General features: G+C 46.0%; 2 protein-coding genes across 8 annotated transcripts in view; one reads left to right on the forward strand and one right to left on the reverse strand.

Annotated features, from left to right (window-relative positions):
* LOC144595817 (eIF5-mimic protein 2) overlaps positions 1-1,548 on the reverse strand; it is a 31,844-nt gene extending 30,296 nt beyond the window's left edge. Inside the window, exon 1 of the mRNA XM_078403518.1 lies at positions 1,409-1,548. The gene's annotated coding sequence lies outside the window, so the exon portion shown is untranslated. The remainder of the gene's footprint in view (positions 1-1,408) is intronic.
* als2b (alsin Rho guanine nucleotide exchange factor ALS2 b) overlaps positions 1,475-23,674 on the forward strand; it is a 113,112-nt gene continuing 90,912 nt past the window's right edge. For 4 of the 7 annotated variants that reach the window (XM_078403511.1, XM_078403516.1, XM_078403515.1 and 1 more), the window contains exons 1-4: positions 8,551-8,643; positions 14,734-14,820; positions 18,080-18,234; positions 20,449-21,762. In XM_078403511.1, the coding sequence (XP_078259637.1) occupies positions 14,801-14,820; positions 18,080-18,234; positions 20,449-21,762 (1,489 nt within the window). In that variant the 5' untranslated portion in view covers positions 8,551-8,643; positions 14,734-14,800. Of the gene's footprint in view, positions 1,668-8,550; positions 8,707-14,733; positions 14,821-18,079; positions 18,235-20,448; positions 21,763-23,674 lie in introns of those variants that run through there. The other 3 variants (XM_078403513.1, XM_078403514.1, XM_078403512.1) reach the window with 3 other exon arrangements.

Raw genomic sequence — 23,674 nt, forward strand, 5'->3', positions numbered from 1 at the left:
ATTTAAAAAATGGTGGATTTACCAGCCTTTAATTTAAAAACCGTATTGTTTTCAGGGAGATTCTCACTTTAGAATGATAGGGGAAATTCAAACTATTTCTCAGGTTAAGGCAGTCACAAAATCACTTTAATTTGCACTATTCATTTCTTCTGTGGGGTACGTGGCATTAGGTCCTTTAAAATCCCCCATAAAGCTAAATCTTCATTCAATTGAACCGGTTCCAAACATAACAGCCGACAAATTACTCTCAATTGGTGCAGCGTGGTCTAACAATATTAAGAGTGGTAACCCCTAACTTATCTGCCCCAGATCAGCGCACTTCATTTACTGGAGCCTTAAAATGACATTCTTGGCAATTAAGCAAGTAAATTAAAAAATCTGTGGAATGCCCAGGATCCATTTGGCGACCTGCGAGACACAAGAAACTGCAGATGCTGGAATCTTGAGTAAAACAAAGAGCTGGAGGAAATTGCCGGGTCGGGTAGCATCTGGGAAGGGAAGACAGGCGACGATTCCGGTCCCAACGTTTCTTCAGACTCAGGGGTCCCGACCCGAAACGCCCTTTGTCCATTTCCCTCCTCAGATACTGCCTGACCCGCTCAGTTCCTCCTAGAATTGGGTGTTAAGTGGTCTTCGACTATCTGGAGATTTTACACCGTCGCCTCATTTCCTGACCAGTATCTGCTTCCCGCACGCTGCCTGATGTTTGTGTGGAGCAGGAGGAAAGCCCGCCTCCTTCGTCACCGAGTGTGGCCGGCGAAATCCAGGTGCGGTAATGGCGGAGGCACGTGTACAATGTAGAGAAAAAAGTGGCCGGGGCAAAAGCCGACACCGTTTTAAAACCAAACACACCGAATCTCGGACCATCGGAAAAACAGTGCGCTGGGAGCAGTAGGGCGAAGCAGTTCGAGAAGCTGGCGATCCAGGGGATGGCCTGGGACTTTCCACTATCCCCCCCCCCCGGGCCACCCACCTCCTACTGCTCGCCCTCCAGCCGCCCCTCGTTCCTGGCCCGTTCTCTCCTACATTCTCAATCCCTCCTCTTTCCCCAGGCCGCCACCCCATCTTATTCCCCCACCACCAGCCATCCCTACAAACCAGCTTCAACAGGAACAAACCGGACTGTTTTCAAACGCGCTCGTCGATCCAACAGACGCCAGGAGCGGCGCGAGGGTCGCCCGCGCCCGGTTCAACGGCTCCTCCACCACCTTCCCCCACCCCGCGGTTCCCCAACACCACCCCGCGGCTCCCCAACACTACCCCGGTACTCCGGCGGCTCACCCCCCACCACCCCGCAGCCCTCCGTATCGAGCCTCGCTCGGGCGACAGAGGCGACCACCTATTCCACTCGATTTAACCGTAATTTCACCGATGAACCGGGAGGAAGGATTCGACACAAAGGACTCACCGAGATAAATACAGCTGTAAAAGTCAGTGTCGGACTAAAGGAGTTAACTAACGTACAAATGGTGTACTAGCCTGGGGGCAGTGCGCATGCACGGTCTTTGTACGACCAGGACGCTGCCACTCGCCTCCCGGCGGAGGGGGAGCCGCTGACGTCGGTGGACCAGCCCGGCGGGATGAAGGGACGCCGGCTCCTTCAGGTGAGGTTCCAAGCCAGGTTTTGTGAGGAACATTGTAAAACGCCGCGATATGATCGAAAGCAGGTGGGTTTTATTTCATTCGGATGGATTTTTTTTATCGGGAGTGAATGTTTTCGCATTTTGATCACTTGATTTTATTTTGTCCTGCCTTTCCTTTTGACTTCCCACCCTTTCTGATTCAGGCATTTGGCGCCGCCCTGCGCAAGCTGACGTCATTCCACGCAGCCTGACTGTTGACGTAAAAGGCGAGGTTGAGGGGGGGAGGGGAAATGCCGCGCCGGATGTATTGGTGAAAGCCCGGTGGAGGGGGGTGCAGAGTCCTTCACTGATCGCCCAAACATCATCCCGAATGTTGCAACCGTATTTCGGTTGGTAACGCCTTTCCCTTTTGAGTCCTTCCTCACTATACCTCCTCCCTCGACTCTGTCCAGGGACAGTAAAAGGATTGGTCCAAGTCAACATGGATTCAGGAAATCCTGCTTGACTAATGTGGAATTTTTTGAGGATGTCACAAGTAAAATGGATGAAGGAGAGCCAGTGGATGCAGTGTATCTGGACTTTCAGAAAGCCTTTGATAAGGTCCCACACAGGAGATTAGTGCGCAAAATTAGAGCACATGGTATTGGGGGTAGGGGTATTGACATGGATAGAGATTTGGTTGGCAGACAGGAAACAAAGAGTCAAGTGGAGTGCCGCAAGGCTCGGTGCTGGGACTGCAACTGTTTACAATATGTATCAATGATTTAGATGATGGAATTAAAAGTAACACTAACAAATTTGCAGATGACACAAAGCTGGGTGGCAGTGTGAACTATGAAGAGGATGCTAGGAGGTTGTCGGGTGACTTGGACAGGTTGAATGAGTGGACAGATGTATGGCAGATGCAGTATGATAATGCAGATAAAGGTGAGGTTATCCACTTTGACAGCAAGAACAAGGAAGCAGATTATTATTTCAATGGTGTCAGATTAGGAAAACGAAAAGTGCAACGAGACCTGGGTGTCCTTGTACAGCAGTCACTGAAAGTAAACATGCAGGTATAGCAGGCAGTGAAGAAAGCTAATGGTCTGTTGGCCTTCATAACAAGAGGATTTGAGTATGGGAGCAAAGGGGTCATTCTGCAGTTGTATAGGGCCCTGGTGAGACCACATCTGGAGTATTGTGTGCAGTTTTGGTCTCCTAATTTGAGGAAGGACATCCTTGCTATTGAGGGAGTGCAGCGTAGGTTCACGAGGACTCAAAACGGTGACCATTCCTCTTCTCCAACAGATGCTATTCAACTGTCTGAGCTCCTACAGTAGATTATTTGCCGTTCCAGCAGCTGCACATGATTCCAGCTTGGCAGTAAATTGCTATTCTTTAATCATCATTGGATCTAAAACCTCTCCAACAGCACTGCAAGATCTCCTTCACCAAAAAACTTTAGTGATTCAAGAAGGAGGCTCACTGCCACCTTTCCAAGCACATTTAGGGATAGGCAATATATGCTTTCCCTGGCAGGAATGTCCAGACACAATAAAAATGAAAACCATACAATAAGGGCAACTTGAATTAAACCAAGAACATTTTCAATGTTTCCTACAATAAATCTCCCCCCGTTCAAAAAATAAATGAATTAATAAGTTTATCGAATAAGTTTATTGACCAAGTATGTGCATATACAAGGAATGACAACACAAACATACAGTTAACAATTAAGAACAAAGCATGAACACATCAAAACAATAAGGATACAACATTACGGCCTCATTAAGGATACAACATTATGGTACACAAAAGAAATACACAGACCGCATCTCTAGAGAACATGGATAGGTGACAGATTGATTAATCTTCAAATTGATTGTGATTGGGGGGGGGCTGGAAGAGTGATGGTGGTGGGACAAAGTCAGGCAAGTGATCTTCCTTACAGGTGAACAGCAGGGGGAAGGATGTTTGATTGGTCAATGGTTAGACAAAAGGAAGAGATGAAAAGATAAGAACTGAGATAAGAATAGAAGACTTATCTCAGTTTTACCCCAATTTTAAAGCCAGAGGAAGGAATACAGGTGGGAAGGGGCAGGATAGTCTGAATCCAGGTAGGGCACAGAGAAGAGGGCAAAAGAAAGGTCAAAATGGGAAGGGGAGTTAAAATGGTTAGCAGTCAGGAGATCCAGCAGCCTTTGGCAGAGCTTTCTGTCATGGGACTCATCCATTGCCAGAGTGTGGGCCGCATGAAACAGGAGAAATAGCACATCATATTCTGCTTTGGTAGCTTACAACCTAATGGTATGAGGACTGAATTCTCCAATTTTAGTTAACTAACGTGCAAACAACCCCCATCCCCCCCCATTTTCAAAATCACAATGTTTGGTACCAATCACTGCCCGTCACCCAAGGTCTGTTAAATCGGCAAAACAGTACATGCATCTTAATTTTTATATTACAACATTTCATAAGTTATTAAAAACAGTTCACCTGCTGTAAGACATTTGAGGCACCCTGAACCAATGGAAAATGTAATATAAATGTGTTTATGTTGTCTTGTTTTTTGCAATTTTTTTCTTTTTATTGTCTTGCAGATTTCAGTTGTGGGTGTAACCCATAGTACTTGTGCATATGACAATAAACTCAACTTGGTATTTCTTTGTTAATTTTAAAATTAAACAAAGCAGTGTGAAACAGTCAGGAATTAATATGAGGCTGCAGTGCCCTCTCTTGTTTTTCAGTCAAAACAACAGATAAATTACTGAAGTCTCAAGCAGCACCAGCATTGTTTGTCACTATATAAAACAGTTTTCACTGCCTACCTGGTGCAGTGTAAAAGGAAGAATTTTTCGTGAATGGAGACTAAAGACGAACCTGTTACACAATTCTAAAATAGAAAACAACGTTGTTGGAAAGACTCATCGGCATATGTGAAAGGAAAAACAAATGTAGAGAATCAAGCCCTGAATCCATGCTGATCACGAAGTACCCTTCCCCCTTTTTCTACCCAAACCCATTTTATTCCCCCTTATTCTACCCAAACCCATTTATTCCCCCCCCCACATTATCATCAGCCCCTCTCAGATTCTATCAACAATCAACACACTAGCGCCAATAACTGTTACGAATTAACCCACCAACCTGCACATTTTTGCATGTAAGAGCAAACCAGAATACCTGGAGGAAACCCAAGCAGTCATAGGGATTACATGAAACCTCCGCACAGAAAGCACTAGATCTGGATGGTAGATATGGAGCCCTTGCACGGTAGCTCATAAGATCAAAGGGCGTGACGCACAGTCGCTTAAGCGTTCTGGAGGACATGCAAGCTTCCGGCATACACTCGCCAGACACGCAACACGTACATTCCTACCTGGAAAATAGTCAAAATGGTCAGTTTTTGTGTTGCCTGTCACACTGAATTACTCCAGCATTTTGTCTACCTTCGATTTAAACCAGAATCTACAGTTCTTTCCTACACATTTTGGCTTTTCCACTGCAAAATCTCCTCAAGGTATGTCTACTTTGAAGAAGTTCTCCTCCTCTCTCCGATGAGAGTTCAGCAACATCCTCTCTCACTGCTCCCCCTCTGTGATTCCGCTATATTATTTTGTCAGGCCAAACCCCTGGCCATCCTTTTCTCCTTAACCTCATCCAGCCTGGCTACACTCCCTGTCTCCATTGTCTTCCAATTCCAGCATTTAAGTGAGCTGATTTAAATCCCTCCACCACTGGTATCCATAACCTTAAAGGATTTGCAGGAATATCTTTTGAAATCTAACCAGAGCCACTGCAATTGGTCTCCTGTGTACCAAAGCAAGAAAAGGGAACTGTAAAATATAAGTAAGCTCTTTTTCATTAAGCCCTAAGGAATGACACAAAGTGCTGGAGTAACTCAGCAGGTCAGGTAGCAACCTGGAAGAACATGGACAGGTGATGTTTTGAGTCGAGACCCTTCTTCAGATCAGACTGAAGAAGGGTTCCAACCCGAAACGTCGCCTATCCACGTTCTTCAGGGATGCTACCTGACCTGCTGAATTATTCTGGCATATGTGTCTTTCTCTGGTATAAACTAGCATCTGCAGTTCCTTGTTATTACAACCCCCAAGGAATAGTGATTTGTGAGTTCTGCAGCTTATCATCTGTCATCAAAAGAGCATCTTAAACTTAAGTATCATCTTCACCAAAGAAAGAGGTCCCAAAGAACGCTACGACAAATGCCACAAAATAATATAAGGACAAATTAGTCCACCCAATCAATGAGTATGGGTAGGGAGAATGTAGGAAAGAAGTTGCTAGGGGTTATGGAGAAAATACCAGAGATCAGAGCCAGAGCTCAGAATATATCCTGTCTATTTTCAGTTATGAAATGAATTATTTACTTTGATACGAAGAATTAAAACAAAAACAGATTTATTTAGAAAAATGTTAACATTCTGCTAAATATCACTGTAAAGAGTTACAAGTGTTGATGCATAAAACATTTACCTATATACTACTAAAACACTTGGTTTGTTTGTGTTTATGTGTGTACCATGCCCTCTACACAGCCAAAACGGTACACGATAGCGCCACAATTTTAGGCTCACCCTACTCATCATTCCTCTGTGGTGCGAATAAACCCACTTTTGTTATTTTTTAAAAACAATTTACCTTATAAACTTTAATAAATGCGCTCCCCCCCCCCCCCCCCGACCTGCGCCCGTCCCGGTGTGCCCCGCGCCTGTCCTTCCTCCCATGCTGCAGCGCGCCGCAGAGGCTGTGGCAGTGAGGCCAACGAGATGGCCGTCCCCGTTGCTCCCCGCCGATCGCAGCAGGAGAAATGGGGCCGAGGTCAGTGCCTTCTCCCTGTCCATTCTCGCCCACCCACGGCCCCGGAAACGCTCCCTGCCCGGCAACGGGTCCATGCCGTCGCCACCGTTCCCCGCCGCAGATTGCAGCCGAGCTGCAGCAGACGCTTCGGCTCCGCAGCTGGCACACGGCCCCCCTTGCTGGCACACGACCATGGGGGCACTCCCCACCCAGCAACGGCTCCACGGTTGGGCCGAGGGGGGCGGGAGGGGAAGGGTGGAGCGGGATGTCAGGAGATAAATCGCTTACCACACGATACCCATCCTCTAATCCGCCTTCAGCAATGGTATTTATGCAAATAATACAATACAATACAATATCTTTATTGTCATTGTACAAGTACAACAAGATTAAGAATGCCACTTCCATATCAATGCTATAAAATAAATAAAACACAGCGAAAACAAAACAACAAAGAAGGGGGAAAAAAAAGAAACAAGGTAAAATGCAAAAAGGTTCATGCAGGGTCAGTTGTGCCAGATAACCATGGGGGCAGGAGACAGATCATGGGGGGCTCTCAGCAGGTCCAATTCAGAGCAGCTATAGCTCTAGGAATAAAGCTGTTTCTTAGTCTGGAGGTGCGGGCGTAGAAGGCCTTGTAACATCTGCCAGATGGAAGTAGTTCAATCAGACGGTGGTATGGGTGTGTGGAGTCCTTGTAGATGCTGGCTTTCCTGAGGCAGCGTGCGTTGTAGATGTCCTCCACTGCTCCAGGGCTGGTACCTGTATACCAATGATCCTCTGCGCTCTGCAGATGACCCGCTGAAGAGCTCTCCTATCTGTTGAGATACCATACATAGATGCCGCATGTTAGTATGCTCTCTGTGGTGCAGCGGTAGAAGGTCATCAGCAATGTTGGGGCAGACCAGCCTTTTTCAGCGTTCTCAGGAAAAACAGCCGTTGCTGTTATTTCTTGACTAGCGCAGCGATGTTAGTGGACCATGTGAGGTTCTCTGAAATGTGTGTGCCCAGAAACCTGAAGCTGGACACTCTCACCACTCTGTCCCCATTGATGAAGACTGGAGCATATTCCGCATTCTGTGACCTTCTAAAGTTGATAATTAGCTCCTTGGTCTTAGTTGTGTTTAGGGACAGGTTGTTCTTTGAGCACCAGCTCGCCAGGTTCTGCACCTCCGCTCTGTAGGCTGATTCATCGCCGTTGGAGATCAGCCCGATCACCGTTGTGAATCTGCAAATTTGACGATGGTGTTGGTGGCAAATGCAGGAATACAGTCGTGTGTGAAGAGGGAGTAGAGGATGGGGCTCAATACACAACCCTGTGGTGTGCCGGTACTCAGAGTGGTAGTGGAGGCCCATTCTCACTGCCTGAGGGCACTCCGTCAGGAAATTCTGGATCCAATTGCATATTGACAAGCTGAGGCCTAGCTGGTGGAGTTTGGAGGTGAGCTTGGTGGGGATGACAGTATTGAAGGCAGAGCTATAGTCTATAAATAGCATCCTCACTCTCCAGGCGAGTTAGGACGGTATGAAGAGCCAGAGAGATGGCGTCCTCTGTGGATTTATTTGCTCTGTAAGCGAACTGATGTGAGTTCAGGGATGATGGCTTTGATGTGGGAGAGGACCAATCTTTCAAAGCACTTCATTACTATCGGTGTGAGGGCAACCAGACGGCAGTTGTTCAGATTGCTGATGTTTGCTTTTTTCGGCACCTGCACTATGGTGGCTGACTTCAGGCACTTTGGGACCTTCGCCAGAGATAGAGACAGATTGATGGTCCTGTTGAGTTTCAGGTTCATGGTGACCTGCAGGATGTCGATGGTGAAGGATGGTGAAGGACTCGGTGCAAATAATGCTAATAATAACCCAGGGCAGAGTAACATACAATGTAACCCAGACACAGATACTGATACAATGTAACCGCAGATTTCAAAGTAGTCTTGGTTTCGATTAACACCAAAACAGTGGAACCCAGCTGAAATTTCTCTTTCATGTTTTTCTCGCTCTCCAAATCAAAGTGCCTCTTTTTAAACTTTCATTCTCCTTTGTTTTTCTTTCCATTACTCGCTGGAGGAACTCGGCGGTTTGTTTTTACCTTAAGATTCAAGCAATCGCGTTCTCTTGTTTCCTCTTCCTCTCCTCATTTCGAAACGCGTTTCGCACGCGTGTCCGTGTGTTCTGGTCTGTCCCGGCCCCCGTGTAGGCCGCGCTGCCAGGCCGGAGCCGGTGGTGGAGCCGAGGTGGCGCCGACGATGGGCCGAAGGTGAGGCCAAAGCCCGGGGAGAGGGTGTAGAGGGCTCAGCGTCAACAACGCGTGGAAATCAGTGTAAGAGTGACGGGCGAGTGAGTCTGTGCCAGGATCAACGAGTGAGTGTGGGGTAGTGTGCGTGAGAATGGGTCCGTGTCAGTGTGTGTGTGTTTGAACGTGGTGTGTCAGCGAGTGTGAGAATGTGTGTCTCAGTCAGTGTTTGAACGTCATGTGACAGCGTGAATGAGATCCTGTGTGTTCGTGGGAGTGAGAATGTGTGTCTCAGTCAGTGGACGTGATGTGTTAGCCAGTTGAAGACTGTGTTCCAGAGTGTGGGAGTGTGTATGCGTCCGTGGGAGTGAAATCGTGTGCGTGTCCGTCAGTGTTTGAACGTGATGTGCCAGGGAGTGTGAGATCGTGTGCCAGAGTCTGCGTGTTGTGTGTGTGTGTCAGAGATTGTGGGAATGTGTGTGTGTGTCTGAAAATGCATGTCAGCGAGTGTGAAATGTCTGTCAGTGAGTGTGTCAGCAAGTGAGGAAATATGAATCAGCGATTGAAGGAATATGTGTCAGCAAATGTGAGAATGTAGGTGTGTCAATGAGTATGGGAATGTGTGTTAGCAAGTGTGAAACGTGTCAGTGCATGTTAGCAGATGTGGGGCAGTGTCAGAGTGAGAATGTATGTGTCATCAAGTGTGAGAATCCATATGTGTCAGTGAGAATGTGTGTTTCATGATGTGGGATGTATGTGTGTGGTGAGAATATGTCTCAATGAGTGTGGAACTGTTAGCAAGTGTGGAAATTTGTGTGTCAGTGAGTGTGAGATTGTGTGTTTCATTAAATTCTTATGAAACAGTAGAATGTAGGTGATCTCCGCCTTACAATCCCCTCAATCACTCAGATCAACGATAGCAAGCTTTTGGTATATACAGCTGCCTCTACATTTCCTACTCAAACACTCACAGAGGGCGGGATCTCTGCACTGTCCCAGTACAAACATCATAGGACAGGGACAGAATGGGTTAGCTACAGAGTGAGGTGCATTGTAAACCATCCATCAAACATGGTTGGTGTAAGCAAGAGGAAGAATGTGTAGTGAGTGTGAGAATTTATGTTCAGCCAGTGTAAAACTCTACTAGATCTGAGCCCTGGTACTCTACACTGTACAATCTGGATTTGTTTAATATCAATGAAGGGATGGGATATAATCGTCATTCTTTAAATATTGCAGCATTGCAAGTACAAACCAAGCAGGGGAGGGCAACAGGTAAACTTTTTCTATCGTGTTTCACCATGTTTTGACTGGAGGATCAGGGTGGGCTGATGTAATTGTGCTGATGTGGGTCTGCTGTTGGTTTCAATAGGGGAGTGAAGCTGGTGTGCGAGAGCAATACTGCAAGATCTGTTCGCAGTGGATGGAGTAGGCAGGGCTGATGGGATTGTAGTTTTATGATTTCTCCTGGGATGGGGTGTGCAGGATTGGAGGTGCTTGGATACGATGTGTAGGGCACTGCTGGCCAAGAATAGAAATTATCGTTATTTGGCTGAGACATAGGGTCACTGGAGATAAATTGGCTGTTAAAAAGCAGAAGTGGCTAGTTTGTTGCAACAGTACTGAGTTTTTATTTCTTACATTAATGGGCTCTAATTTTGCACTGTCATTCTGCATCACCCCTTCCCTTCTCATCCTACTCCTGGAAAAATGTTCTCCACATCTACCCTATCAATTCCTTTCTCAGCCTTAAACTTTTTTACTTGGTCATTTCTTTTGTCTTTCTGGAGACAATAATTCTGGCTTGTTCAACCTCTGCAGGTTTATAATCTTTGAGTTCTGGTATCATTGTTGTGAATCTTCTTCCCTCTTCTCAGTACATTTATATGTTATAATTTGGAAACCACAACACTTCCAAAGTAAGGTCTGAACAAGTTTCAATGCAACATTAATATGGTGGTACAGTAATGGTGCTTCCAATTCCAGAGTCCAAAGTGTTTATTTAATTGCGAATGTAGTCAACATCTTTTGCCAGTCTGAGCGTTCTTTGCATTCTGTTTGCCAGCTGCTCCTGCCTTCACATACATTGATTTTAGTTATTTGTCTTCTATGCGATGATTTATCAAAGAATTTTAGAAATTAGAGGTTAGAAGTATGAGATAAATGAAAATTCATTGCTGTCATAACAAATGGCAACAAAGTTTTTAATAGGTAATAGCCAGTCACAATGCCACAGTGACTGTGGGAATGATGGGAATAAATGTTCATGGAAGTGCATGGGATGACACTCAAGCAGGCTAATTTGTCCTGTATTGTTAAACTTGGTCATCATTGCTTGAATTGTAGACAAGTGGAGAGTATTCCACTGCAAAGATAGACACAAAACGCTGGAGTAACTCAGCGGTGCAGGCAGGATCTCTGGAGAGAAGGGTCAAGGCACTTTTGTGTCTATATTTGGTTTAAACCAGCATCTGCAGTTCCTTCATGTACCGTATTCCATTGCAATCCATTCTTGTGTCAAGCAGATTATGGAGAAGCTTTGGAATATGTGGAAGTAAGTTACCCACTGGAGGATACCTAATGTCTAACCTGCATCTTTGGCCAGGGTGGTTGTGAGGTATGACACCATTGGGAGAGTTTTCACCTTGATGCCCATTGACTTCCGTTTCACATGGGCTCCTAGTGAAATATACTAGGTCAACAGGCATGTGAAATTTCCGCAGATTTCCGCGGTTTTTCAAATCAATTTTCTGCGCTTTTTGCATGATTTCCGCGTTTTTCACTTTGCCAAAATTGCGTTTACCAATGGAGAAATTAGATCGGGAAAAAAAAGAAAAGAAACGATGTATAGACTTGTAATGAACATTAGGGTTCCGCGAGAGGTCGCTAGGAGTTCCGCGAGAAACCCCCCACGCCCTGGAAGTCTCCCCGAAAATATGGCAAGGCAGCCAATCTCAACCTCATCGGGACTTCCACATCCGATAGGTGGGTTGAATTTGCAACCTGCGGCCGGGGCTCTGGAACTCCAGCCCAGCTGGAGCCAGCAAATCTATCCCCACAGCCGAATCCCTTGGCTGGCCACTGTACTTGGCACAAGTGTGGCCCGTCCCTCCCTCCTACGCCACGGGGATCACCCGGGCCGTCTTCCGCTTCATCTGGGGGTCGACGATGGACCGGGTGCGACGGGCCACAATGCACAAGTCGGCAGACCACGGGGGTAAAAGCGTGCCCAACGTCGCCCTCATCCTGATGGCCACCTTCGTGTGTGGCTACAGGCGGAGCGTAGAGCCAAGGCACGTGGGCACCAAGTGCCACTACCTGGTGAGGTTCTACCTGTCCCCGGTGTTGCGAAGGATGGACCTGGCGCAGATGCCACGCAATGTGCCAGTCAGCTGGACATTGCCGCACCATATGTCGCTCGTGGAAAGGTTCTTTCGGACCAACACCTTTGACCACAAGTCCATCGGGCAGTGGTCAGCACGGAATGTATTGCAGGCACTGCAGGGAAATGACTCCATGGATCTTGTGGCGTGGTTCCCAGAGCAGACTGCCCAGCTTGTCTGGCAAAATGGCTCATCGCCAGAACTCACCAACAAGCACCAAGACCTGGCTTTGCTGGCGGTGAGGGGAGCCCTCCCAGTCAGATCCTTCCTGCACCGCCAGAACCTCACTACCAGCGCACGCTGCCCTTGGGACGGCTGCTACGGAGAGGAGACGGTGGCCCACCTCTTCACAGAGTGTGGATTTGCCAAGAGAGTCTGGAGAGGTTTGCAGGGGTCCCTGTCACGATTTATTCCGAGCAGCTCCGTTACAGAGGACTCTGTGATCTACGGACTGTTCCCAGGGACGCATTCAGAGACTGACATCGGGTGCTGCTGGAAGGTCATCAACTCGGTGAAAGATGCTCTTTGGTCTGCCCGAGCTTTGTTGACCTCCCAGCGGAGCGAGCTGTACGTCGGGGAATGTTGCCAACTGGCCCGCTGCAGACTGCAGGAGTACATGCCGAGGGACGCACTGAAGCTTGGTGCAGCCAACGCCAAGGCTCTGTGGGGGAGGACCACAGTCTAGGGTCCTTCCGCTACTGGACATGGGGAGTAGGGTGTGGTGGAGACGCCCCTCCAAATAAGGGATTCTGTGAAAATTTGGAAATTAATATCTGCATTGAATGTGTAACCTCCGGAAATGTCGGATGGGGTTTTTGAAAAGAAGATGTTTTGTAAATATTTATTTCTTGAATAAAGTATTTTTTGATATAAAAAAAGACTTCCTTGGCTGGCTGGATAAACCAGCAAAGCTCTGGAACCAAGAGCGGCAGAAAATCAGTGGTGGAACTATAATGAGTAAATATTAAATTTATGTGCAAGATTATATAACTAAATTAATTAAGACAGGGTTAAAATATAAAACACAGCAGAAAAGCCAATTACCACCTTTTTGGACTGATTATCAATTAATGTGCAAATTTACTTCAAAATGTCATTAGTATACAGTGACATGTTCGCATTACTTTCTAATGTCCGTTTTTACTTTGAAATGCATTAAAAGAGGCTTGAAATTGGTCATTGTGTGTGTAAATTTTCAAAAAATTTCCAATTTTATGTTCCGCGCTGTATGCCTCGCACATGTTCTTTTCCTCTTTTTTTAACCTCACTCACATGCCTGAGTCAAGGATATCAAGAGTTTTTTAAGACTCAAGAGTGTTTTATTGCCATCTGTCCCAGATGCATTTCTGGGCAATTTTCCACATTGTTAGGCAGATGCTACAGTAACTCTATTGGAACAACTTGGCTAGAGGGTGCAGTTAGATAGAAAGGGTTTGCCCAGAGTTTTCCTCCAGTGTTTTAATTTTCCACAGTTTTTTTATTGCTTATAGAGGAGTTTAAGAGCAGATAAAGATGTCATTCAATTAAGGTGATATTTTTTAAATAGATCATGAAACTGAAAGATGATAATGTGTGTTCTGTTAACTGGTTTTAATTGGGACTCAATAATTATTTTTGCATACTCTGACATCATTTGACAGTGGCAGAATAAATTAAGTGACTCAAGGAGTCCAATTTCATGGAAGTGATGGTGAAGACGTTTAGGGGAGGAATCACAAAGCCTTGGACCTATACAGCAGAAAATATGGTTGTCAATGGTGATGTTATAGGAAGGAATGGATGAACAAGAGGAGGCAGCTGATGGAAAACACACATCAGTAGGTTGATACCACAAGATGATTACAGTTTTAGGAAGACTAAAAGTTAAGGATAGGAATTTGAATATGAAGGCACTTTGGGTTCAAGAACCAATGTATATCAATGAGCAGAAGGTAATAAGTCATTATTGCTTTTGCCAAGAAAGCAATTCAATATCTCTACTTCCTCAATAAGTAAATTCAGACTACAGAATGGTTCTCCCTTAATCTAGGGTGTAATCTGGCAGATCGTGGGCTTTTTCTCTGTACCTGCAACGCTATATTCTACACTCTGGTATTTTTATCTTTATACTACCTGTTGTACTTCAGTACGGCTTGATTGTATTCATGTATAGTATGATTTGACTCGACTGGATAACATGCAAACAAAAGCTTTTTACTGTACACATGACAGTAATAAACCAAAAACAAAATTGAGATTAGTGCAAGGTAGGACTTGGTTAATACAATAATGGGTGGTCAATCAGGTAGGTTGGAAAAGTCAGACTGTGGAAAGAAGTTGGTTAAGCTTATCAGTTAACTTGGTGGTGGTGAATGAACAACTTGCATTTTAATAGTAAAACACTAAAGGCATTTGGTCTGAGCATCTCATACAATACGTGACAGGGACAAATTAGAACTGGTAACTCACTTGAGGCCCTTGAATCCTGGCAACATCTTTGTAAATCTTCTTTTCACTCCAGCTTTACTTCCTCATAATTTTTTTCTGCACCCTTTCCGGCTTATTTATTAATTTTCCGAAAGCAGATAATGGAGGGAGTGGGAACAGTACCTGTTTTCAGTGTCAAATGGGGACATGGATGAGTATTTTAATGGTTCGCAATTTCATGAGCATGAGGTCAGGTAGATTGGTGATGGGTGTCATGAACATGGTGATTTGGTGTTCTATTTGATTAATTCTTTCTTGTCTTAAGGTTCATCCCCATGGAAGTTAATGAAGAGCTGGACTGCAATGGACAGTGGTGAGGGAAACACCTATTAATGGCTGGGCAGGACATAAGGTAACTCTTGCATCAGAGTGCTTTATTTTATCTGGATCAAGAAATATTAGAGTCTAGCATTAGAAAAGACACTGGGGAAAATATATCCAACGCCAAAGATAAATTTCCTAAAGCCCCATACTTTTGGCCTTTTCGCTTTTAATCCCTATTCCTCCTGGACAGCCATTTCCACACATTTATCATCCTGTGTAAAAAAATATATAATTTAAGAGTGGTTTATTTGTCACGCACAATATATGAATTGGAACAATTAAATTCTTACTTGCTATAGATTAAGACGCACTTCAGACATAGCAGCAACAGCAACTAAAGATATAAACAATAAATTATCAGTTATTTAAGAGGTATATAAAATCAACAGTTATTTCTAGATCATGATATTGCAAAAACCAAAGCACATAGACCAACCATTGTAGTGCAAAGTCCGTAGTGGTTCAGTGTTGAGGGAGGGTTGTGGTTAGGATTGTGCAGTACAGTTCAAAAATCTGATGGTTGATGGGAATAAATTGTAGGTAATGGTTCTCTGACCCCTGTACAGCAAAATGAGCATGGACAGGGTGGTGTGGGCTAATTAGCAGGCAAGCAAGCATCTGTGGAAAGAAAAGCAGAGCTAATGTTTCAGGTCATAGAATCTCCAGCGTAACTGGGAAGGAGACAAAGCAAGTCAGTCTCAAGCTGCAGGTGGGTAGGGGAAGGATGGATGAGACAACGGGACCTCTAATTGGGCAAGAGTTGTCCTGAGTTTCGTTGTGCATGAGGTTATCAGGTCAATGAGCTAAAAGAGGTTGTTTGGGAGAAAGAACAGAGACAAGGGGGCAGTTAAAAAAGTCAGAATACAGACAATGAAATGTAAGGGGTACGAAATGCATTCCTGCTGGACATGCCCAGCAGTTCAGGGCTTGAAGAAGGAGAAACATTGAGTCAATCAGGGATGATCAGGCCCTTTTGTCATAGCCAGAGAAAGCAATTTGTTTGAAGTAGTAGAATATTACATTGAATCCCACCATGGAGAGGAGGAAGATGAGCTATTGTTTCTCAAGCTTGCCTTGGGGCTAATTGCAAGAGTGCGGGAGGCCACAGACAAATGGATCAAAATGAGAGTAGGACAGATAATTAAAGTGGCAGGCTGCAGGGATCTCAGGGTGGTCCCTGCAGACTCAATGCAAGTGCTCTGCAAATCAGTCACTCAATCTGCACTTGATTTCTCCAATGAGGAGACTACAATGTGAGACCCAGATGCAGTGCAAGGGAATTACTGCACATGAAAAAGTATTTAAATGGTGAAAAGGGAAGAAGCAAAAAGATTAGTGTTACATCTTCTGCAGTTGTTTGCAAAAGTGCGAGAAGGCAGTAATTGGCGAGAATGAAGAATAGATCACAGAGACATGAAGTGAACTGTCCCTTCAAAATGCTGAAAGGGGAGGGTAGGAGGAGATGTGGTGTATTCTGACTAAAGTATGAAACTGAAAATACAAAGGATGATCCATTGAATACAAAAACTTACTACCCAGGTTTGTTATTTTACTAGCTAAATCTCCATGGGTCACTATTAAAGGCTCTGCATAATGGTTGTTGGTGGTGGTCTTCACCTTCCCACATAATCAATTCCACAATGTTCAGTCTCACCCGAGTAGCCAATCCCAGGTTGTTGTCAATCTCCATTGTAACCCATCTCAGGTTGTTTACGTTCTTCAAACTGTACATTTTTGGTAGATGTGACCACACTCCTTCCCAGAATTGTAGGCAATATTTCAAGCTTGGTCTTTACCAGGCCATTGTATCGATTACTCTAAAACCTGAAGTGGCACAAAGAGCTGCCAAAATATACAATAGTCTGAAAGGGGAAATTTGTCATTTCACAACAATTTACTGATGTTAATCACATTGATCCATTGTGGTTTAAGGACTAAAGTTAGCCAGCGTGGCGTTGACACATCTTTGTAATAAGTATTAGCTCAGTACAGGCAGGCATGCCTCTGAGTCAGAACAAAATAACATAAAATAGCATCAGAAGATTACCACAGGCCCTCAAGCATGCCTGTCATAATATGATCATGGTGGATCTGCCCAGGGCTCATCACCTCTTCTCAGCCAGCTCTCCATAGCTCCCTGGTGTTCTGCGACTGGTCTGAATTCACCACTCTCTGTGGCCTCTTGCATTCCTGTCCATTGAAATTGCTGCATCAGGCCATAATGCAACCAGTTAGGATACTTTCTATAGTGCATCGATAAAAGTTTGTTACAGTATTCAGTTATATGCTGAATCTCTTCAGATTTCTAAGAAAGTAGAGGCACTGGTGAGTCTTCATGATTATATCTGTGCTGGACACAGGAAAGTCATTCGGGATGTCATGCCCAAATATTTGAAAATGCTAACTTTTTCCATAAATGTACAACAGAGATTAGTTAATAATCAGCTTTTAGATTCCTCTTACCAAAGTGCATGACCTCACACTTTCAACTTGAAACTACATTTGCCAGTTTCCACCCAGTCACTGAATTTATCAACCTAAGTTATGGGCTCAAAATCATTCCGGAATCTTAAACATATAATCTTTGGTGATGCTCTCAGTGCGTTATTCGGGTAGTTGTGCACTGCTGAAGGAGTCATCTTACAGATGAATCATTTTGCCCATGCTTAGACTGTATGCTTAGGTGGATTATTTAATCTTACCATAATGTTTGGAAGAAGGCAGCACTTCCTGTGTTATTAAATTCTCTTTCTCACACACTTTCACATGACCGAATAATCTTAATGCTGCTTGTGTAAGTTTTCCATTAGCATATTAGTTGCCATGTCTTAAGTATTGCATCAGAGACTGCGCTTTCGAAGTGCAACACTGGACAAGAACTTGCAAAATGTGCTGCAGAAAATGTGTTCCTAGATAAGACTGCCAGAGGAAGAGGCATGGGATGGGGAGGTGTGAAATATCACTCCTTTCCGCAAAGAAACCCTGCTGAGTGCTGCATGGTTTCGTCAGGATTAAGTCCTGCTCTCTGCGATTCCCGATCAAAGCTGGTTTTAACTGTGAGCTGCCAATTAAAGGCTCCTGCAGAATGATTGACATGAAATTGTTTCACAAAGACACAAGCCATGTGCTGGCCCTCAGGTAGAGCGAAACAAAATAAACTGCAGGTTGAATGAAGGAAAGAAAGAACAAAGACAACATATCCGGAGGGAAAGTTTCTTAATAAAATAAATGTGGTTCAGCTTTTAATACAACTGTTTCAATATGTGTTTCTATTTAATGTTGTGCAGCCTGAAAGACCAAGAGAGTCCTCAGGGAAGAGGCATTGTGCACGTTTGGACAGGATATGATAGCTCTAGTATCCCAGAGCTGCTGCCTAATTTTGGCAGTAAGGTTGTGTTGCAGGCTGCCTTGGGAACAGAACATGGATTGCTCCTGACTGAAGGTGAGTGGGACTAGCAGGAGAAATCAGACACATAATGGTGGAGTGGGTTATAAAATTTGCTCCAGAGTGGGAGTCTGGGGGAGAACAGAGACAACACCAATACAAGGGGATAAGCTGGCAAAGGCAACCAAGAGACACAAGAAACTGCAGATGCTAGAATCCAGAGCGAAAAACAAACTTCTCGGGGAACTCAGCACACCAGCAGGAGGAAAGTGGACAGACAGTGTTTCAAGTCAGGACTTATCTTCAGACTGATGTAGTAGGTAGCTGGTAGAAAGAGGTGAAGGCAAAGGGTGGGACAAGAGCTCGTGATAAGGTGATCCATGTGAGAAGGGGTTAATTGGCAGATGAGTCAAGTAGGAGAGAGAAGAATGGAGATAAGGACCAAGGATGTAGGTGGAGAAGCGGAGGTGGAAAGATGAAACGGGCTTGCATAACTTCCGACTACTATTTGCTAGTTTCAGACATACAGTAAGATAGTCTGGTCGAATGACTGCGGTATGATGTGGCAAGAAAGGAAGCACTTGCCAGACTTAAATCTTCGTCCACCTATTCCCAAGAGTGGCACAGTGGCACAGCAGTAGAGTTGCTCCCTTACAGCGCCAGAGACTCGGGTTGATTCCTAACTACAGGTGCTGTCTATACGGAGTTCATACGTTCTCCCTGTGACCACGTGGGTTATCTCCGGGTCCTCCGGTTTGCTGTAGTTTCCTCCCACACTTCAAAGACGTACAGGTTTGCAGGTTAATTGGCTTCTGTAAATTGTCCCTAGTGGGAAGGATAGTGCTGGCATACGGGGTGATCGCTGGTCAGAGTGGATTCGGTGGGCCAAAGGCCCTGTTTCCATGCTGTATCTCTAAAGTCTAAAGTAAAGTAATTCAAAAATGAAGTCAGGAGGCAGCTTCTCATATGAAGAATATTCAAATACAAAGAATATGTAAATGCAAAGAAGTTTTTTGAGAATGTTACCAGGTCTGAAGGTTTGAGTTATAAGGATAAGCTGGATGTGTTGATTCTTTTCTCCCTGCAGCATAGGAGGTTGAGGGGTGAAATAGAGGTTTTAAGATTACGATGGGGATAGATAAGGTGAATAGTTACAATCTATTCCCCAGCCTAGGGGAGCCTTAAAATAGATGGTAGAGGGTTAATGTGTGTCAGGAACGGTTTAAAAGGGATCTGAGGGGCAACATATTTTTACATAGAGATATGTGGGTATATGGTAGAATTACATTTAAATAGACTCTTGGACATTAATGTGGATAAGAGAGAGTTGGGGGAAATGGGTCAGACACAAGCAAGTGGGACTAGTTCAGCTAGGCAACTTTGTCAGAATGGACGTGTTGGGCCGAAGGGCCCGTTTCCATTCTGTATTGCTCTATGACTCTAATAGTGAAATCCAGAACTCCCCAAGAGTTTTGGACTAATAGAATTTGAACACATTTCTTTAGCTTTCCATTGGGCAAAGATTTAAAAAGATTAAAGGCAGATGGCCAAAGTTGATTTACAGATGATTGAATATTGAAGGTTTGAGGAACTAAATGATGCAATTCTTATTTTTATGTTCTTGTCATCTTCCTTTCTATTGACAAACCAAAACCACAGTCCCTGTTAACCTCCAGTCCCCACCTTTTTACACTAAAGCTCCTTTAATCCAACAAGCTCAGGACTTTGACGGTATCTGACTGGCAGATTTTCTGGGCCATTGGAAGTTATTCCCAGAAGTACTCCAACACACTTTTAATTGACTGGTGTCTTATTCTGATGCATGCCATCTTAAAATACATTTTCTCGTAGAATCTGGAAGTTTCGAGTCAGCATGGGAACCAGAACCTTGGTGTGTGAGACACTGAACTGTTGGGATTTCCAAATAGTTGAGTTGTGAACTATCAGAATTTTACTGTATCTGTCTAAAATCCTTCAAAGACAAACCTCTTCCCTGCTTGTAGTCCATATAATCCTTGCCTATCACGCATCCCTCATCCTACTAATGGCAACCATGCCTTCAGCCAACGGTACCACACTGGAATTTCTTCTTTTCCCACCCCATTTCCCTCATAGAAGATCTTAAAAAACAACCTCCTGAACTCAAGATTTGTTTTCGCCCAACTCCCCCCCATTTTCTGCCTTGGTTTTGTGTTTAATTACCTGGAGCTGTTTTACCAATGCAAGTTATTCCGACAAACTGATGGCTGAAAACTTCTTCTTCCGTTTCAGATGGCGAAGTCTACAGTTTTGGGTACCTCCCATGGAGATCGGACTGTGATGCCAGAGAGACAGTGGACCCCATACTGGAGCAGGCCTTGGTTGGTTTGCGTGTGGTTACCGTGGCGGCTGGAAGCTACCATAGTGGGGCAGTGACCATGGATGGAGTAGCATTCATGTGGGGGGAGAACTCGTCCTGCCAGTGTGCCATTGCGGGTCAGAGACAGATCCCCACACCCACCGTGGTTACGATTTCGGACCCGGAGACCAGCCCTCCCGAGCTGACACGGGTAGTGCAGCTTGCCTGTGGGGAACTGCACACATTGGCCCTGTCATCAAAGGGGGAGGTCTGGTCATGGGGAAGTGGCTGTCAGTTGGGGCTCGTCGCCACAACATTCCCCGTGGCCAAGCCTCAGAAACTGGAGCACCTGGCTGGCCGGACGGTGGTGCAGATCGCCGCAGGTGCCCACCACTGCCTGGTGCTCGTCCAGAGACCTTCACCCCACCAGATGAGGCAGAGCTCTGAGAAGTGCCACCATTGTCACCAGCCGCTGCTGACCATGACCGACAGGGAAGATCATGTCATCATCTCTGACAGTCACTACTGCCCTTTAGGTGTGGTGCTTTCTGAACCCGATCCCAGGCCCTCTCACCCAGACCCACAGGACCAGTCCCCTTCTCTCCCTCCAAATCATACCGCAGAATCACATAATGCTGGACTACCTCATACAGAGCAGCCTGAACATTGGCCTCATGCAGTCAATGAGATGGAACCAGCACAGCATCCCACGCAAGCAGAGCAGAGTGGTGCTCCCGATTCACACCTGGAGCCCAATGGGACCGTGAATAACCTGAAACCAAGGAGCTCTCAGTTCCCAGATGAAAAGGCTGTGCAGGACTACCTCAGAAAATTGTCGGACAATTCCCAGCAGGATGACCCTGTGAAGAGCATACCCCTTCCGTGTACGCAGCCCTCAACAGAGGAGGAAGACATTCGACCTGCCAGCCCTTCATCTGAGTCTTCTTCCACGTTCAATACCCTTGTGGTCTCCTGCGCCTCTGTGGTTGGGGAGAGGGTAGCAGCCACTTACGAAGCCCTCTCTCTCAGAAAGGTTGTGAACTACTACTACCAGTCTCCTAGTCTGCCAGACAGCAGTGGCAGTAGCACAGCAAGTGGTGGGAGCCAGCACAAGGAGACGAGGGAGGAGCGGATGAAAACTGAGGAAAGCATGCCTGATAAGAAGAGCTTCAGCCTTGGGGATATCCGGGAACAAGGGTCCGATGGCATGTGTCGTCGCTTGTCTCTGCCAGGGCTTCTATCTCAAGGTACACACAATTGCAAGAAAAAAAGCAAGGTTCTGGCATGTTGAGAACTCTAGGGAGTCATCAGGTCTAAATGAAACAGGAGTGAAAACCCCCAGCATCTCAGCAGAGGCAGGTATAGAGATCTTGGGTAAATAGATCAATTGTTCACGGCCATCTGTTGTATATTTCAATTTCAACCAGCATGTATCCATCATTCTTGTGATGAGGTATTGCAAATGCTACTGAGGACAACAAAATTAATTAGGCTGGGGAATGAGGCACAGAATAGATTTACAATTTGGGTGTGGAGGTGAGGTGATTATAGTCAAATATGGAAGGATAACTAAATCAGTTCAGTAGACAGACCATAGAGAGGCAGGATAAGAATAACGCATCTATTTTAATGCAAGGATTCTGACTAATAACGCAGGCGAACTGAAAAACGCGGAAGAATACGTTATTGTTGCTATCACAGAGACATGGTTAAAAGACATGGTTAACAGAATCTTCAGGTGCAATGTGGGGCAAGGAGAAGCCCATTACCATAGTAATGAGGGAGGATAACTGTGAAATCTCTTCAAATAAGACCATATAGGTAGAGCTAAGAAGCAATCACTTTGCAGGGCATGTATCAGTTTTAGAGATACAGTGTGGAAACAGGCCCTTCGGTCTACGCCGACCAATGATCACACATACATTAGTTCTATCCTACACACTCGGGACAATACACAGTGCCGGATTAACATAGTCGCAAAAGTAGCATTTACTACAGGCCCTGCACTTTTGAGGGCCCCGCGCTAAATGCTTGAAATCGGCATTCCACTGAGGGGCGCTGTATTGCGCGTGCCGCTCCCCAACCGCCGCGGTTTAAATGTGTTGGGGGGCTGCACGGACCAATGGCCAGCCGGTGCGTCACCGCCCAGCTGCCAACCTCGAGACACAGACCCTCACCCCCCCACACATACCCAGAGGGACAGAGACTGGCAGCAAGACAGAGACAGGCAGCGGCAGCAAAACAGAGACAGGCAGCAGCAGTTGCACAGAGGTGAGAGACCAGGGTAGACTGAGGGGTGGGGGGAGCACCTAGGGTTGCCAACTGGCCTGTATTAGCCGGGACATCCCGTATTTTGGACAAAATTTGTTCGTCCCGTACGGGACCGCCCTTGTCCCGTATTAGGACCGCGGGCCGCTGTGGGCCGCGACACTGTAAGCCTGGACAGTGTAGGCTAATGGAGCTCGTTAACGTTAAAAGAATTCAGGGAGCGGAGCCGAGTGGATTTGGGGAGCGGGGCCGAGTGTGTTCGGGGAGCGGGGCTGGGTGTGTTCGGGGAGCTGGGCCGAATGTGTTCGGGGAGCTGGGCCGAATGTGTTCGGGGAGCTGGGCCGAATGTGTTCGAGGAGCTGGGCCGAATGTGTTCAGGGAGCGGGGCTGGGTGTGTTCGGGAAGCGGGACCGAGTGTGTTCGGTGAGCGGGGCTGAGTGTGTTTGGGGAGTAAGTAGGGTTGCCAACTGTCCCGCATTAGCCGGGACATTCCGTATTTTGGGCAAAATTTGTTTGTCCATACGGGACCACGCTTGTCCCGTATTAGGCCCGCGGGCTGCTGTAGGCCCCGACACTGTAGACCCGGACAGTGTACGTTAACAGAGCTCGTTAACGGAGTTTGGGGAGAGGGACCAAGTGTGTTCGGGGAGTGGGGCAGAGTGTGTTCGAGGAGCGAGGCCGAGTATCTTCAGAGAGCGGGGCCAAGTGTGTTCGGGGAGCGGGGCCGAGTGTGTTCAGGGAGCGGAACCGAGTGTGTTCGCCAAATGGAGGTTGCAACGGGCGGCCGTCATTGGTGGAGCGGGAGCATGTGGCCGCTGGCTAGGTGAGGTCACGTGGGGCGTGGGCGGTGACGTCACCTTGTCCCGTATTAAAGGCTCCTTTATAACATAT

Source organism: Rhinoraja longicauda, chromosome 8, assembly GCF_053455715.1.
Source record: "Rhinoraja longicauda isolate Sanriku21f chromosome 8, sRhiLon1.1, whole genome shotgun sequence".
Classification (NCBI taxonomy): Eukaryota; Metazoa; Chordata; class Chondrichthyes; order Rajiformes; family Arhynchobatidae; genus Rhinoraja; species Rhinoraja longicauda.